The following is a 17,881-nucleotide window of genomic DNA, read 5'->3' as shown; positions in this document are numbered from 1 at the left end:
AACTATTTTTATGAGCAGAAATGTCTACGGAAAAATAAATGGCAGATGAAACCACTTGGTTTGTAGGCCTAAACTGGAAGATGGCTTGACCTTAGCACTCTATGACTCTCACATACGCACACACACACACCAATTATGTTCAAAAGTAATTTAAGTGTTGAATAAAATGCTTTCAATATTTTAAGCTTTTGTCAAAATCCTTATTGCATAATGTTACGTTTCACCGCATGGTATGTTACAACGAACAATTAACTCCATGCATGGATGTAGGAATTGAGAGGTACAGGTACTGAATGCTGCTATAGTGCCCCCTATAGGCGATAAGACAAATTACTTTTTCCTCTCAGCTCAGAGTAGCCTACATCCCTACACACCTGTACAAAGTTTGGTTAGGATCGGATGATGCGTTCCGGAGTTAGGGCGATTTTTGTGAAATAGGCCCCACCCACAGAACTTTGGAAGTGGATTATATCGCAACAGTGCGGTCTTTTAAAGGAGAACTTACCTCCAAAACACTTTTTTTCAGCTTTTAACCAATATATATGACTTTGGGGGTGATGTGTGAAGAATTCTGGTCAGAATTTCCACATTTGACACCAAACTGTTGCCATTTTACCATTTGTATCATTTTTCAGCAGCATATCTGGCATAAGCGCCCTCTAAGGGTCAAAGACTGCTTTTTTTTTTTGCCCTCAAATGAATGGGATATTTGGTACAACCTGACGTCACGGTGGGTTTAGCGCGTGCATCTGGTGCATCTCCAAAGCCTATACAACTAGGCAAGATGGAAAAACCTTACTTAGTATCAGGCTCCAGAGGGCTCTAACTGAAGTAAAAAAAAATCTGTTTGCTCTTAAAATACTGAACCAAACGTCGTCAAAGTTGGCACATGTCTTAATTATAGTTAGTTTCCCGCTGAATGTGTCATTACTTTATTGATATCTTACCTGGATAAGCTCGAATGATGATGTTTATATTATCAGTCCGAGTTGCAAGCACTGTTTCCAGCCCAGGCAGGCGAGAGTCGTACTGTTACATGGACGAGCCCCAAGCTCCGCGGGCGCGCGCAGCAGGCCAGCAGCAGCTGGGCTCTCTGTGCTCAGAGCAGCAGAGAGAGCAGTCTGATATTTCCGCAAACAAATATGGTCGCAGTTTAGCGCACATGTAAAATATAACGCTATACTACGACGTGACAACGTGACAAAGCTTCTCTAAACACATCGGCTACTATCACCAATGATTTTGGACAGACTGAATGCGCGGAGGAGGAGAGATCTGCAGCTCTGCCCTGAGTAGCCCTGAGAGACACTCGCCTCGCTCCGACTACTGTGCCCGTCTGTGAAAAGCGTCCTGTCCAGTCGCACCTTCGCAAACAGATGCGGGATTCCCTCAATCCTGTACCCAATCTCAGACTGTATTCTCTAAATCGCACACCAGCTATTTCTGTCTACGTGGAGAAATCTCGCATTGTGTTACCCCAGAGCGAGAGGTTTGTCCTCACTGTGTGCTGTGTGCTGCGAGCAGCGAGGCTCTTAACGTAAGTTTAGACAAGCCACATGCAAGCCACGCACACACACATGGGACAAAATGGCACAAAAATAATTAAATTTCTAGTTCGCCACTGAATGGCCAAATTGATATAACTATCAACCATTTCAGGATTTTCTGTTTCCATACAGGCCACCAGCGTTGGCTAGTTGATGATATTTATAAAGATATCGCCCCTCTCAAATAAATTATTTTTGAGGCAGTATGCAAACTGTAATGGCGTCGATTTCCGAAAAAAAATCTTGACTTATCGTGCATTCCTTTATAACTGGGGACTGGTAATCTTACGACTTCAAAGGTCATGAGCTGGGCGGTGACGTCATCAGAGCTGGTATGTCCCATTCCAAACTCGTAGGAGTCTCAGCAGCCCCAACCTCAAAAATCCAAGATGGCTGCGCCGCGCAACAACAGTAGTAGTATAATCGTAGTAATGTTGTTTAGCACTTCTGTTTTGTTTGTGTCTCATTACATCAGCTGTACACACAGCACTGCCTAACATCTATCTGTGTGGACATGAGGCTGCAGTGTTTGTATGCGCAAATTGCCGCGAAATGCCATGTTGTCAATTTTATTGCTAACAATGGCTAACAATGGCTAGCGACTGGATCTGACCAATGAACAGTGAACTTCCCAGCTCAAGTTTTCTGCAAATGGAACGCTAACAAAACGGATGTGATGTCATTTAGCCTCCACATCCCAGTTATTTTGCGATTTTTTCAATAGGTATTTTCAAATCACTGTTCTAATACATATCTAGGGGGTAAGTCCTCCTTTAAAAAAAAACGCAAAATCTGTGTTGTGCAGGACAGTCCACACATGATCTATGTTTTGGTTTGGTGAAGTTTGGACAAAATTTGAAGGAGGAATCGCAAAAAACCTGTTTTGGACACAATTCAAAATGGCGGAAAATCTCGTCAGACAGAAATGAGCGTGGCCCATTTCTACCCTATATCATTAGATGCGGAAGGACCCAAGGAATCCAGAATTTTGATTGTGGACCCTACAGTTCAAAAGTTATGGACCAAAACGTAAAGTGGGCTGTTATAGCACCACCATCAGGTCAATTGGTGTAGGTTTTTTCGTGGATAGTAAAAGACCCATCTCATCTGTGAACCTTCCTACCAAGTTTGATCACTCTGGGTCATATGGTTTCTGAGATACAGGAAATTTAATGCAATATTTTTCGAAACCCCATTCAAGTCAGAATGGGCTTTCTGTGAGAAAGACAGTAGCCGTTTACTAGCTTCATTTCCTCAGCCTAAGCTATGCTTTCAAAGTAGCTTCCCCAACACTGGTTATTAAATGTCATCACCTTGTTTCTTCTGATTTATATTTCAATTCAAATAGGCGACATGTCACTCTTGTGTTACAATGAGCTGAATTAAAGTTAACTGTAATTACCAAGGGTGATATAAAAGCATTGACCCTGTTTTATATCACCCTTGATCAATTCTCATGAGTCGCACTCCGCTGCTCCTGTCTGTCACTGACGTCATCAGACAGCTCTGGGCTCGTCTGCGCCACCTCACAATTACGTCACATCCAACATGGCGGCCTCACGCTCAGCAGCGTTCAGAGAGGCAGTGCACGCCGTGCTGGACACCTGGCCCGTATTGCAGGTGAGACATCAAATACCTCATTACAAGTGTATTAAGTATATATATATATATATATGATAGCCCGCACGTAGGGACACTCGCGCCTCACGGGAGCAAGGGGGGGCAGCACGCGGACCTGGAAGTGGGGGCTACTCGCCATTCAAAACAATGAGCGCAGATGTGAATTTTGTAAATAAACAAGACACGTACGTGGTCTGAGCTTCGGTTTTTAGCCCGAATATTATAAAAGACAACAGGTCTGAAGTCATGTTATAGCAGTCGGGCGCACTTTAGTGACAAGCAAGACGACAGTAAAACGGACAGGTTTTTGGATTAGCCTGGATGGAAAAACTTCTATGGCCCGTGCTGTGCTCCAGGAAAAATATTCCGCTAAATGTTTGCATGGGCGACGCGAGTAACGAGCGTTAGCTCAAAACACACACTTTGTTTGGTCTGTCCATGCTTCTTATTTTTTCTCTTAACTCATAGCGACTGCCTACTGTTGCATTCCTGTGGGGGAACGAAAACACTGCAGCACAGGCCACCGGAAGACGGGGGCGGGTCTTCAGTGAGAGTCTGGTGACACCCGGGCCCCGTTCCAATACCCATACTTCCATACTATTTAGTAGGCAAAAAAAGATTTAGTATGTCCCAATACATAGTATGTCAGATGCAGTATGCCAAGAGTACCAGGATGTTGTACTACATCAGCTCCTATTTCGGAGTATGCATCGATGCATGCTGCTTCAGCCAAACTTCCCCACAATCCTTTGCTCAGCAGGAAGTTATGTCTTCTTCTAATGTTTTATGGCGGTTGGCAAACAACTTTTTGTGCATTACCGCCACCTACTGGAGTTACGTCGCACTGACTGAGCTGCGTGTTCATGAATGAGATAATTAACTTTAAGAAAGCCTTGAAATATGTTAAAACCAAACAAGCATGGTGTGTACCAAAACATGCATATCTTGATTCCTGTTTAGATCTCTGACTTAATGTTTTTGCTTTATTTATTTTATTTTGTTTATTTGATTGTCTGTTCCAATTTTGTAAATGTTTAGTCTGAATTTTTTGTATAATGTACTGTTTGTTACTGCCAGACTTTGTTTATTGAAAAAAAAAAAAAAACTCAAATGTGGCGCTGCGGACGTCGGCGGAAGTGAGCAAGAGGTCGGAGTTCAGGAAGCTCACGTGACGACAGATGTAGTGTGTCCCAATAGTATGCATTTTGCATGCATGCTGCACACTACAATCCATACTTTGTGAGGGCAGCGGCAGTACATACTACAAGAAAGAAGTACAAGTATGGGTATTGGAACGGGGCCGAGGTTATTATTTTTGGATTGAGTTTGGTGGGCGTAACCCATAGAGAGCGAGCCCCACATAGGCCTAGACCCCCCCCCCTTCAGGGCAGCCATTTGTTCCAGGCCAGTAAAGTCCCAATAATCTACAAAAACATGCAATAATATAAAATCATAGATAAAAAGTTGAATCATACACAATAAATAAAACCAAAAGTAAAGGGTTAGCCTTCCCAATGGCCAGCAGCATCTGTTATTCTGGCCTCATAATTAACACTGAGGCGGGTGGTCAGAAAGTCAAATAACATTAAAATACATTGTATGCTTTGGTGCGATGTAGGATTTTGTCTCTCGCTGCAGCCTCGCTTGGTGTTGTTGCTTCTCACAGGAATGGTGTCCCTGTAACAGCATGAGCGCCTGGCCAATCCCGGCGCTTGACTGCTGCGTAGGCGTGCACAGGGCATGGTTTTTGCGTAACCTATGTGCAATTCGAAATCACGCCTCATTTACTGAGCCACCCACGCTTCAGTCCCATAGACACACAGGGTGTAGTGCTGCTGTGGGAGTGGAGCGCCCACACTTTAGGGGTTGTTTTTACAATAGTAAAATGGGGGGGGGGGAGTTGTTGTTCCTCATATACTGTAGGTGCGCTCCCCCAGTTCTCCAGATAGCACTACACAACACACCACTTTGGATACTTTTATACAGAAAAAAATCACACCCAGGTGTTGCAGGTCGCAGCCGTGCGTGCATCCGTGGGGTGGGTGGGTGGGTGTGTGTGTGTGTGTGTGTTAGGGATGGGCGCGAGTACTCGGGTACTCGAGCACCCGTTCATAACGTCAGTAGTCGAGTAACGTTTCTGCTGTTCGGGTACTCGCCCCACTCCGCACGCCTTTAAAAATGGCCTAGAGGATCTATGCACGCATCGTCATGTGGATCTGGCAGCATGAACTGCACGGGCGTCAAGTCAGCCAGAATGTACAAGTACATCGTCCGCTTTGTTGCTTTCAAAATAAAACGCTTATTGTACCTTATTTATTTTGAGTAATGCGTTACAGCCACAGTTTCACGCCATATAACATCACAACGAGTATTTTGATACAAGGTTTGCTGCTTCATTCGTTGAAATACCTTTTCTCCTCCAACGTGCATTAATAAGCTATTTACTTTTGTTTAAGTAACATTATTTTGAAAGTTTTAACCAGAAGTTTTCCAGCTCATCCCGAAAATGGTGGCTGAAGATATGCTCCCGAAGGAGACGCAGACTTCTTCATAGCGCACGCCCGATAAAACTCATTCAAAACTTTGCAGTAAACGCTAGTTTACCGACTACACTGTCGTTTCCCATAACGGTAGTCACAAGGAATGTGGAGAAAGAATCACTTTTTGGGAGACAATCGCTTCATGGTGATCACTATTCAGCTGCAGCTCAGCAGCTGTAACGTTAATCACACTGGTCAGTTTTCACTTTTTGGCAGAACACCGGACCTTGTAATCCGTGGATTTACGTTAGTGTAACAGTGATCATAAAGTAAAATGGATGATACTGGACAATAACCTGACATTGCTGGACAATGGACATGTAGGCTATTGGAAATGCATTCGCTTGTTTCACAACTTGTCTGCTCCAAAGCGCTAATGCCATCCATCCAACCATCGGAGATAGGTAGGCTTTAGATGTTCGCGTCACCTAATATCACAGTCAGTCCCTCTCCTGACAAAAAATGCTCCAGGTAGCGCTTTTTCCATGCAAAAATGCAAACGTTATGTGTGAACAGCCCCATATACAGCAAATTACCCCTGCTCTGTCATTACCATAGTAATCACACAGCAGACCCCCCCCCCCCCCCCCCCCGTGCGAGTGCTCGAGCACTTGTTCATAATATAAGGAGAGTACTCGAGTATTTAAATTGCTTGAAATGCCCATCCCTAGTGTGTGTGTGTTTGTGTGTGTGTGTGTGTGTGTGTGCGTGCGTGCATCTGTGCATCTTTCACTGCCTTGGAGCCGTGGTGCCTTCTGTCTCCACTCTCATCATTGTAATGTGCCACTGAAAACCATTCCAACAGCTTGACAGCGAGCGAGGGTCTGTTCAGTGTTTTGGATTTGACAGGAAGTACAAAAGCTACGTGATCCACGTGATACTTTTCCAAGCCCGCTATTGGATGAGAACTACAAATACCAGAGCAATCTAGTAAGAGAGTGGTACTAGTGGAGGTCCAAAATGCGTGACTCACGAGCCAATGAATAGCCAGGAAAGGGGGTGTATGTGTTCTGGTAAACAATATCAGCATAATCCAATATAGGCAATAACAACTGTGTAACAATTATTTTCCTTGTCTGAAGTGTAAAGCAATTTATGGAGCGATACAGATGATGGTCTTGATATGTTTAAAAGAACATTACATACGGGTTCAGAATGGTTCACTCACTGACTCACTCACTCCCATAGTGACCTGGCTAAACCACTGACTCACTCACTCCCATAGTGACCTGGCTATGGGGAACGAGCATGAGTTTCGTATTCGGACACTAGCTTACTGCATGGGTATAGGGGTATACTGGTGGTATATGGGAGAAATTGTAAGTACCGCAGGGATGACGTATTATTGTAGGCACAGAAGTCCCTGCACTTCCTGGTTCTTAGGGGGAAAAGGCAATGGGATTTTAGTATGGGGATGTGGGTTAAATGCATCAAATAAGGTCTGTGGTTAACAAAAGTTTATGAAATAGCGACGTTTAATTGTGTTCAGCAAGATACTCTTGACAAATGAGGAGCACTTTTGTGACTTTTGAAGCGTTTCCTGAAAATGTCTTTAACCATTTTCGCTTCAAAAGTCATAACATTTGTGAAGATTATCTTGCTGAACACAAACTTGCAAAGGCAAAAATAAAGACGGGAGAAATGGAAAATTCATCTCTCATCTCATATATGATCTCATGAGAACATATAGATTAGGGCTGTCAATCGATTAAAATATTTAATCGCGATTAATCGCATGATTTCCATAGTTAATCACGATTAATCGCAAATTAATCACATTTTTTTAATCTGTTCTAAATCTACCTTAAACCGAGGTAGGCTACCTTAAACCTGAGAGCTTTGTGCAAAGATGCACTGTTGTATTAATATGGGTAGCTATTATCATTAGTATGGGTAAGTATTTGGCCATTGGTAATATTGTTATTATTGCTACTAGTTACTGGGAATACACATCTCTCAGGCTGCACTGTGTGAAGTTAATGGTGCTATCCTCTACATCTCTCCAGCCACAGACAGGAGAGGCTGCGTGCATGCTCTCTCCCCCCTCTCTCTGTATCTCTCTCTCGCGTTCCCGTTCTCCGTCGGTCCCTCTCTCACTGCCTGTCTGTCTGTCTGTCTGTCTCGCTTTCTCTGCCTCTCTCTCTCCCTCTCTGTCTCCCCCCCCGTTCTCCGTCTGTCTGTCTTTCACTCTCTCTGCCACGGTGAGACGAGACAGACGGGGAGAGCTGACGCGCTCCCTCTCTCTCTCACCCAAAATGCAGGACATCTTTCTCAATTTGAAGCTGAACTTGCCAATAGGCCCATTTTATTCCTCCTTTTCTGCTCACGGAGCTTTGTTTCTGCTTGATATCAACGTTAATGCTTCCTGATTTCCAAAACTACGGCGCGGACCAAGGCTCAAACATCACAGAACGTGCATGCGTTAATCGCGCGTTAAAAAAATTAGTGGCATTAATAGGAACGATAGTTAACGCGCGATTAACGCGTTAACGCTGACAGCCCTAATATACCGTAAATTCCGGACTATAAGCCACGGCTTTTTTCCCGTTTTTTGGCCTTTTTTGGCCCCTGCGGCTTATATAACGGTGCGGCTTATCTATGGATTTTTTCAGCAAACGGCCACTCGGGAACCTCCAAAATCTATGGATGTTGGTATGAGGCAGAACGAGAGCAAGACAGACATTACGAGAGCGAGACCCTGATTGGATGATGTTGCAAAAAATGTGCCTCGCGATCTGATTGGAGCACTGTGCCACTACTCTCTCTCAGCCACTACGGTAAAACACCCTCCCTCCTCCCTCGCTCCGGGGGGAAAAAGGCAGCGATTGAGCCTGAAAGACAGTCTGAATGAAATTGAATGTAACATTCCCAATTCTATGTATTACATTCTAAAAAACTAATGGCAACATTTTGGAAGGCTAAGCCACACAACTAGCTCGTTGTAATGTAACATCATGCTTCAAAAGATGGAGAACTGGCTGTGTTACGACGATGGCGGCGAGAAGAAGAAGGAAAGAAGGAAATCGAGCACGTAACCTTGGCATCAGGGTGTTGACACAGAGAGCAGACGGCCGAGGTGCCGTTCAGATCCGACTGAAGGCTCAAGTTTGCCAGTGGATCCTGACAGCGTGGAGGAGTGTCAAAACATCCACGATCACCAACGGGTTCCGAAAGGCTGGACTGCTGCGTGATGAAGAGGACGCCGCCACAGCTGAGGGCCTTCAGAGGCTGTTCGATTCCGACAGTGACGAAGAGGAGTTCGTTGGTTTTGAGAGCGACAACGAAGGAGAGAGGAGAGTGGCTGACGAAGCCACCCTGAGCCTGTTCGTTTCCGACACTGAAGATGAGGACTTTGGTGGTTTTAGTACGCAGGAAGAAGACGAAGATGAGGATTAATGACTTGACTTTTCTGGTTACAGCCGTGTAGGCTACTGCACCTTAGCCTAAAAGATGAAGACGAGGATTAATGACTTTTCTGGTAGGCTGATTACCATATATTTTAAGCAGCCGTGTTACTGCAACTTTAGGCTTACGCGCTTACTGTCGTGTTACAGGCACTTTATTTTGCACTTTAAAAAAAACACATTTAATTTAGCCATTGATATTGCCTCGTCAAGCGCTGTAGGCTTTGTTTTTTGTTATGGAACTACTGTAGGCTATAATGTAGATCAGTGGTTTTCAACCTTTTTCATGCCAAGGACCCCTAAATTTACACAGCACAGTACATGTTCTGTAGCTACTATTGCACTAAATGGTAACACTTGAATACGTTATGCAAATATGCAACTTGTTTTGTTGAAATGTTAATAAATGGGAGCTTCCCCAAACAGCCATCTCTTTCCCGACAATCCCCTCTGTGCACGAAACCTTACATATGGTAATTAAACATCAAAACACCCGCGGCTTATAGTCCGGTGCGGCTTATATAAGAAAAAAATAGTCAACTCTGAAGGTGCGGCTTATACACCGGTGCGCCTTATAGTCCGGAATTTACGGTAGATATATATATATATTATTGGATCTCTCTCTCTCTATTCCATTTTCAAAGAGCTTTATTGGTATGATGTGCACATGTTGACAAAGCATATAATACAAACGTAAAAAATTCGATAGAAATAAAATAAAATAAACATTTCTCTCTCTTTCTCTGTTTCTCTCAGATTGCGGTGGATAACGGGTTTGGCGGCGTGTTCGGCCAGCAAAAAGCTGATTGGATGGTGGATGTTGTCCAGCAGTATTTCCATGACAACGGTAGGTAGCCAGGCAACGGCCAATAGACTTTAACGATCAGATTGGATGGAACTTCATTGATCCTGAGGAGAAATCTGCATTCGGCCAATCAGGAAGGAGGAGGAAGCTTTCTTGTTCTGAAGCCCCGCCCATTCTGGTGATTTTTTTTGGGGGGGAGGGGGTTGGATTTTATTCGATTTTCTTTCCAATTGGATGTAGCACGTGGGAGGATCACGCTGTTCCAAACAGTTCCCTTCCCTCTGAACAGGCGCCTCGACTGACCAGAGGAGGCGCTAGTGCAGCGACCAGGACAGATACCCTCAATAGGCTTGCCGCGGTATTCAGTGTTACCGGGGTTACCAAACGCATCATGAGATCATTATTATTCATTGAGCCTAAATGGTGTAAATACACCTACGGATTTTGGAAATTTAGACTGAGATAGATTACACATTACTTCCACTTGCAAAAAAGACATGCAGGTTTTATTGAGTTTATTGAGAGGGTGAATTGAGCTGCTGTAGGATACGTGGAGGCAGAAACCGCTCTTCAAAGAAATTACTGATGTGAATAAAAGTGGTAACTTTAGACAGTCATTCGGGAACAGACTAATAATATCCAACGCGGATTTTGATTCTGACATACATAGTAAAGCTTCATGATTTGCGCTTTGAATGAATGAGGAAATAGGCGTGTCTGGCGCTGTAAAAGCTGGAGACAGCCAGCTTTTACAGCCGCTAAAGGCAGCAGCTCCACAAATGTATTCCAGCATCCCCCAAAGAACGAGCTGTGGCTCTGCCACATGCACCAGCTAGCGGCTAACATTAGCGCCATCATTCCCCTGTGGCGTCCCATATGACAAGAAGGAGCCCCAGTGGACAGACATGTTTTTCGTACACGTTTAGATTTTTTTTTATATATAAAATCGTAAATTGGGTGTAGGGGGTGTGGAGAAAAAAAGATTTTTACCACATATTGCTGTTTGCGCTGTGTGTGTGTGTGTGTGTCTGTGTGTGTGTGTGTGTGTGTGTGTGTGTGTGTAGCTAACCTGCAGCAGTGTGAGGTGGAGGACTTCCTCTCTGTGCTGATGGACCAGGAGTTTGATACAGTCGTGGAGGACGGGAGCTTACCTCAGGTACACACACTAAAGGGTTTGACCATTTCCATTAAAGTATTTAATCAATAAATGTGGAAAAATTACAAGCTGCCTAACCCTAAGGGGACATTCACACCCAAAGCGCTTTTAGAGCTGCCAGCGTCTTTCTGCAATTCATTCTCTATGTAAGGACGCGCTAAACGTGCTCCTCTTTTAATGAACGCACCTGGGGCCGGTTGCACCAACTGGTCTTAACTATGCCTGGTCGTAACTCCTACGTCGGTCTTAGTTAAGACCAGTCTTTAGAGTGGATTTACGCCTGTTGCACCAAGACGGCTTACGTCTGGTCTTAACTATGCTGGTCATAGCAATGCGCGTCCATGTGAATTGCCAGGGAATGCACCCTGATTGGATGATGTGTGCCTCGCGACCTGCTTGGAGCACTGTGCCACTACGCTCTCTCAGCCACTACTGTAAGTGCATCACTACACTACACTCCTCCCACCCTCCCTCGCTCCGGGGGAAAAATGGCGGCGATTGAGCCAGACAGTCTGAATGAAATTGAATGTAACGTTCCCAATTCTATGTATTAAATTCTAAAAAAATTAACGGCAACATTTGGGAAGGCTAAGCCACACAACTAGTTAGTTATAATCTTAACATCGTGCTTCAAAGACGGAGAACTGGCTGTGTTACGACGATGACGGTAAGGACTCAAAAAGGTCTCCGCTGATAAGACACGGAGATCTCTGTTACAGGCAGGCTCTATGCCTCCTCCTGACCAGGCATAAGAGTTACGCCTGGTCGTAGTGAAAAGAAGGCTTAAGCCGTCTTGGTGCAACCGGCGTAGCTGTTAGGTCGTAAAGTTACGACCAACTTAGCTTAAGACCAGTGTAAGACCAGTTGGTGCAACCGGCCCCTGGAGCCGAGTGCACCAGCTGGGCGTAAAAAAGTAGGTCTTAACTGTTACGCCGGTCTTAGCTACGCCCGACGTTGTGATTTGAATTTACACCGAGTGCACCAAGCCTGACTTAATATGGTCGTAGCTGCGCCCGGTCTTTAGGCTGCGGACGTGCGCGTCCACGTGAATACGTGCTTGTTGCCAAGCAACACACTTCTCTCAGAGGAGCTCGAGACAGCTGACAGACAGCTCCAACTCAGCTCAAAGCATAGAAACGTTCTCACAGCTAAATTGAACAGCGCCAACACAAACAAACAGAAACAAGATGCATGGAATTTGATCACAAGTGCAATCAGTACTGAATGTGATGGCAGACTGCGCACTGCGGGCAGGAAGAAATTGAAAGATCTTCCGACACATCAGCTTTTAAAAACCCGCCGACGAGCGGAGGTCCTGCCATAAAATTAAGTTAGTCGTAACTTTGAGTTCTACGTCGGACGTGGCATTACACCTAGGCGTATGCCCAGCTGGTGCACTCGGCTCCAGGGTGTTTAGCGCTGGTGGTGTCTGTTGTTTTTGGAGGAGCGCTGTGGGCGTTTTAAAGTTGAACATTAGAGGAAAAGCGCGCTGCTCATCTTTTTCACTCATCCTACCTTTTCTCCTCCCGAGGGATCCTCGACCTCCGCTGCTGCCAGAATTGGCAATAATCTGGCTTTCATGTTGACAGTGAATAACATCAAACAGACAAAACTAGCTGGCTGTGGTCGTTGTGTTCTGATCTGTACTGCACGCGACTACAGGGGAAACAAAACGGAGTACAAAAAAAACGCTCCATGCGCTGTGTTTTGTGCACAATGGAAGCGCTCTCAACATGATTTTCATAGCATTCTGACTGAAAAAAACTCTTTTGGTGTGAATGTCCCCTTAGGCTCAATGAATAATAATGATCTCATGATGTGTTTGGTTGCACTGATGGAATAATTCCTATAAAAGCTTACCAATAAAAAAAATAATGATAATACAATTTTTAAAAGCTGCTGAACTGAAATCGACACGGTGCGGGCATAGATTTCATTGATAAAAATAGCCTATTTTGTGGTATTGGCAGCAGAGTCGCATATTTCATACAAGGACTATGCTGGAAATATGAAGTTCAATCACATCATACAGGCCAAAAGCAACACAGTTGCAGCTGCAAAATGCAGGAGTAGCCTAGATATGAATAATCTGTGTGCAGGCGATCCCATATTAAATTGCTTTGATGTAGTAGGCTATTCTGGCATGTATGACCATGTCCAACCCAACGTCAGCCTCAGCCCCGTTGCGCACACGGCACCGCGCGCTTTGGAGACGGTTATGTAACCTTTTTACGCCGGTTTAGTGATATTTCTCCACGCACCGTTCAGCTGCAATCGATCGGCGGGGTCAAACGTATCATAGCCTACTTGAGAGCATAAAAATTAATAAACATAAAAACATATTCCAAAGTGGTCATTAGTTAACTTAATGTAATTATGTAGCCTGCAACAAGTGCAACACTTCAGTCCTTGATTCATTCAACAGGAGCCATATATGTTGTTTTTTTTCCTTTTGTGATTCTTTCATTTGAATGCAATCTATTTTTCATCTGGGGATCCTATATGAATGGTGACTCACTGTTTCCAGAGAGCTGATTGGTCAGAAGGTCCGTCTTCATGGGTTGATCTTATCTTCTGAGCTTAACCTGCTCCGGAGCAGGTTAGCCGTAGAGCATAAGTTGCCATGGTGATCTATCTCAGTAAGAAGTGAACTAGCGTCGTAGCACGGCAAACCTAGGGTTAAACCTGAAGTTACCTTGCCACGCCACTAATCTTGCTTCGTGGTATAGGCCTCTTATTTCATGCATTTAACCAAAATCCCAAATCTAAAATCCCATAGCCTTTTACCCCTAAGAACCAACATGGCGGCGATTTATGGTTAAGCCTACAAAAATAGGTCATTCCTGCAGTGCTCTATACATATCGAATCGGCAGCGAGGTATTGTGATAGTTGTTGTTATCGTTCTTGTTATTGTTGTTCTCTGCAGGTGTCTTTGCGTCTGTGCCAGCTGTTCTCTCAGTCCCAGCATGCAACACTACAAGACTTCAGACAGACGGTTGACAGACTGGCGCAGAAGAAGAGCGAGAGGGCAAAGGTCACGGCCCCGCTCCCTACAGCCGAGGAAGAGGAGAGCGAGGAGGAAGAGGAGGTACGACAGTCTGATATCACACACAATATACTCACTCTGCAGGTTACTGTAGGTTCCCGACGTGTGAAGTAGGATAACAAGCTACCTTTTTCCGGTCTCTGCTCGTATTATTATTATTATTATTATTATTTTATTTAACCTTTATTTATCCAGGTTAGCCTCATTGAGATTAAGAATCTCTTTTTCAAGAGGGACCTGGCCAAGAAAAGCAGCATAAAATTACACAAGTTACAGATGCCACAACAAACATCTCATAACATTACAACACTATACATGATACATAAACATTCAGTGTTTCATAACAAGGCAAGTTAAACTATGAAGAAAAACAGTTACAACTTTCACCGTCCTCCCTGCCTTTAACCATTGTTTTAAAAACATTTAATGAGACCAGCTCCTGCAATTTCAAGTCCTTCTGGAGATCATTCCATGCCATCGGGGCTGAGAACTGAAATGCCTTTTTACCAAACTCTGTACGAGCCTTTTTCACATTCAGTAAAAACAAGTTTTGTGAGCGTAAATGTAGGGGTGGGCGATATGGCAAATATATCAAGATTTTTTTCAGGCAGGATCACGATCCACGATCTTATCATGATTCTTTTTCATATTGGTTTTTAAGACTATTTTAAGTTACTGAACAGTACAAGTACATCCAAACTAATTTTAGGGTTCGTACGGTCATGAAAAACCTGTCATGGAAATTTAAAATACAATTTCCAGGTGCTTTTTGGAGAGTTTTGGAAAAGTCATGGAAATTTGTTCGGAGTGTCTATTCGTACCCGGGTATGAATAGCCGTGCCGCGCGGCCCCCTCACACTGCCACGAAGGCTCGGACCCGTCTTTTTCAAGCCTTTGAGAGCACAGCGCTGCATGGAACGCCACCCTCTCTCTATACTATTTCTCTTTCTCCAGCTCTCCTCCGCTCCGTTCCTCTCTCGTGTCATCAAGGCTCTGCCTCTGACCAAAACAAACTCTGAATTTGAAGAGGCGTTTTCCACCGCGGTGAAGTTATTTAGGTTCACTAATCCAACCTACCTGCTTTTGATCTCCTTCCCTCTCCTTCTTTACACGTCCTCCTCACGCTACACTTGCAAAATTTGGGAAACATCAATGATTCTTTGGGATTAAGGTTTGGATGAAATGAATTACGTTTCATTCTTTAAAATGTCCAGACTCATATAGTTTAACGTGCCACTATCATTCTCAGTGAACGATTAGCACAGTGGTAAAACAATGGTCTTTCACACGGGAGACTTGTGTTCAAATTCCACATGGGTAATAGTTTTTTTTATGTTGCATAATTGTTAATCTGGACATAATTATGTATCGAGTTGCTGAATGAACTTAATCATGACGTACTTTTGTTTGCTGGAATAGCTTTGTACATATTTGGAACCATCAAAAGGTTCTTATAAGACACACCACAACAAATAAGTAGGCTAGTCCACACTAGTACACCACCTTTTTTATAACAGCGCGACATGTGAGAAAACTGCCTCAGAATCAGAAATGTATAGTTTAGGCCAGAGGTTCTCAAATGTTTTTCAGCCAAGGACCCCTTACAAGATAGAAAATATACCGGGGACCCCCTCATCCTGATTTGTGATTTTAGGCTACGCTTAATTGTTTCCATGGTCACGTGCTTGACTTTTAAATTGATATGTTTGTTAGATTAGAATTTAATCCCTGAACCATTTTAGATTTAAAGCATAAAATATTTTTGTTGAACTATGAAGCTTTTGCAAAAAAAAATGCTTTTATTTTTATTTTCCTGAAAACTTTTCGAGGACCCCCTGCAAAGTGCCACGGACCCCCATTTGAGAACCACTGGTTTAGGCTACCCATCTTTTTGACCACTAGCACTGCTCCACAGAAGAGGTGGGGTGGAGAGGGGGGGGGGTGGGGGAGAGGTGGGGTGGAGTTCGAGTGTCCTAGTTACTGGGGATACGCATACGAATGGGCCCCATTCAGACAGAGTACCAGCAGGCTGCGGGGGCACGAAGGAACGAACTGCAAGCTACGTCACTGATTGGCTTCCCCTAGTGATGTCACAAGGGGGGGTTTTGAAGCAGTTCAGCACCGCCCAATTCAAAGCTGCCTCATGAAAAATTATAAATATTGAAATGGCGATATTTAGGATTTGGGTTGAAACTAATGTCTCAAACTTTTTGAGGCTTATAATTACTCACATAAGACCCTAAATTACATAGTTAGAAGGTTTTTGTCTATTTTGGTTTCCTGGGTCTTTAAGTATGTGTGTTTCCAGGGTCTTTAAGTATGTGTGTTCAGGGTCTTTAAGTATGCGTGTTCACAATCACAAGTCAAAACTCTGTGTTGCTCCAAGCTCCATCCATGCTGATCGCCTCACACTTTGTTCGCCAAGTGAAAGGGGGGCGGGGCTTTGGAGGCGTTGTGTCTTTCAAACATAGAAATGCAACTGATATAATGTGCACTGCTTGTAGCATGATACTAACCATCTGTCTGGAAAGGCAGATCGTCGAGCCATTCTAATCCTTAACGATCTAATATCGTCATATCGCCCACCCCTATGTAAACGGTAATTGTTGTTTGTCTGCTGGACAATGTATGTACCGTACAAAAATAATTAGGGAGTTGTTTCAATATCGCCTTATAAATAAAAAGATACCAGTGACTCAGCCTATGTAGAGTCAGGGATGGCCAACCCACTTTCTGATCGAGAACACAGTGAGTTAGATGGTTACTGGTTACTATGGTTACTGGTTACTATGGTTACTCGTTACTATGGTTACTCGTTACTATGGTTACTGGTTACTATGGTTACTGGCTACTATGGCCCAACAAACTGACTAATGTCACATTATGCAACCGTGTTTGGATCTCACCTGCAATTAGCGCTCATCAGCCAAAGAAATGGAAATCTTTGACATGATCACTTTAAGTACCTGAAAGTTTTCTTTCTCCAGGCTATGGAGTGCTCCGCCTCCAGGGCAGAAACCCCGCCCTCTCCCACCTCCAGGGCAAAAGCCCCGCCCCCTCCCAGTCAGGAGGACGGATGGACGCTGGTCTGCAAGAAGAAGTGAGGGATTTCGAAACGTTCCACCGACCGCAACGGTGGGGCCCCTCGCTGGCGACGCTAAATTTTTAGCTAACCTGTTCGCATCTATGTTCGCAATGGCATCCCAAGTATCATCATACTATTATGGGATGCAATGCGAACAGTTGTATTATGGGATGTGCGTTTCCCAGGCAACGACACACGTTGACACGTTTTGGAACAGTGCTGCACGCTGGCACGATGCTCCTAAAAGCAAAATGCTTATTGTTTTGAATGATTTGGCATCTTCTATTACTGTCAACACTGTCAACACCAGCATTGTTGTATTGTAATAGTATGCCATAAAGGTTTATTGACATTTTGGGGGGAGCAGGGGTAGCCTGGGTAAACCCAGCCTCCACGTGACCTCTATCTGCTATCAGAAACTTACAGGCATAGCCTGTGACGTCACGTTGAAGGCTGGGTTTACCCAGGCTAGAGCAGGGGAAGGGGGGGGGGGGGTTTATTTATTATAATTGTAATTATTTTGCTTTTTTTTCTGGCCTGGCGGGGCCGTTGTTGGCCTGGCAGGCCCGCCAGCCCTTTAGTGTGTGTGTGTGTGTGTGTGTGTGTGTTTTAGGGGTGGGAATCAACATATATTATCATGATATTTGTTATAGAATGGAATGAATCAATGTATTCTT

General features: G+C 44.2%; 1 protein-coding gene across 2 annotated transcripts; it reads left to right on the top strand.

Annotated features, from left to right (window-relative positions):
• Positions 1 to 3,095: 3,095 nt before the first annotated feature.
• tsr2 (TSR2 ribosome maturation factor) lies at positions 3,096 to 17,543 on the top strand (the record flags this gene model as incomplete). 2 transcript variants are annotated; one of them, XM_083641969.1, is made up of 5 exons in its annotated part: positions 3,096 to 3,167; positions 9,868 to 9,958; positions 10,981 to 11,072; positions 14,000 to 14,161; positions 17,107 to 17,543. In XM_083641969.1, 5 exons carry the CDS (start codon positions 3,096 to 3,098, stop codon positions 17,221 to 17,223), a joined length of 534 nt encoding a protein of 177 aa, XP_083498095.1. In that variant the 3' UTR covers positions 17,224 to 17,543. The 2 variants fall into 2 exon arrangements, with proteins under 2 accessions (XP_083498095.1, XP_083498096.1); XM_083641970.1 differs by lacking the exon at positions 3,096 to 3,167 and adding an exon at positions 9,086 to 9,185.
• Between the last annotated feature and the right edge of the window lie 338 nt (positions 17,544 to 17,881).

This window comes from Poromitra crassiceps (assembly GCF_964638095.1).
Source record: "Poromitra crassiceps genome assembly, chromosome: 8".
Lineage (NCBI taxonomy): Eukaryota > Metazoa > Chordata > Actinopteri > Beryciformes > Melamphaidae > Poromitra > Poromitra crassiceps.
Note: the sequence above shows the minus strand (reverse complement) of the source record. Positions and strands in the feature narration are given on the sequence as shown.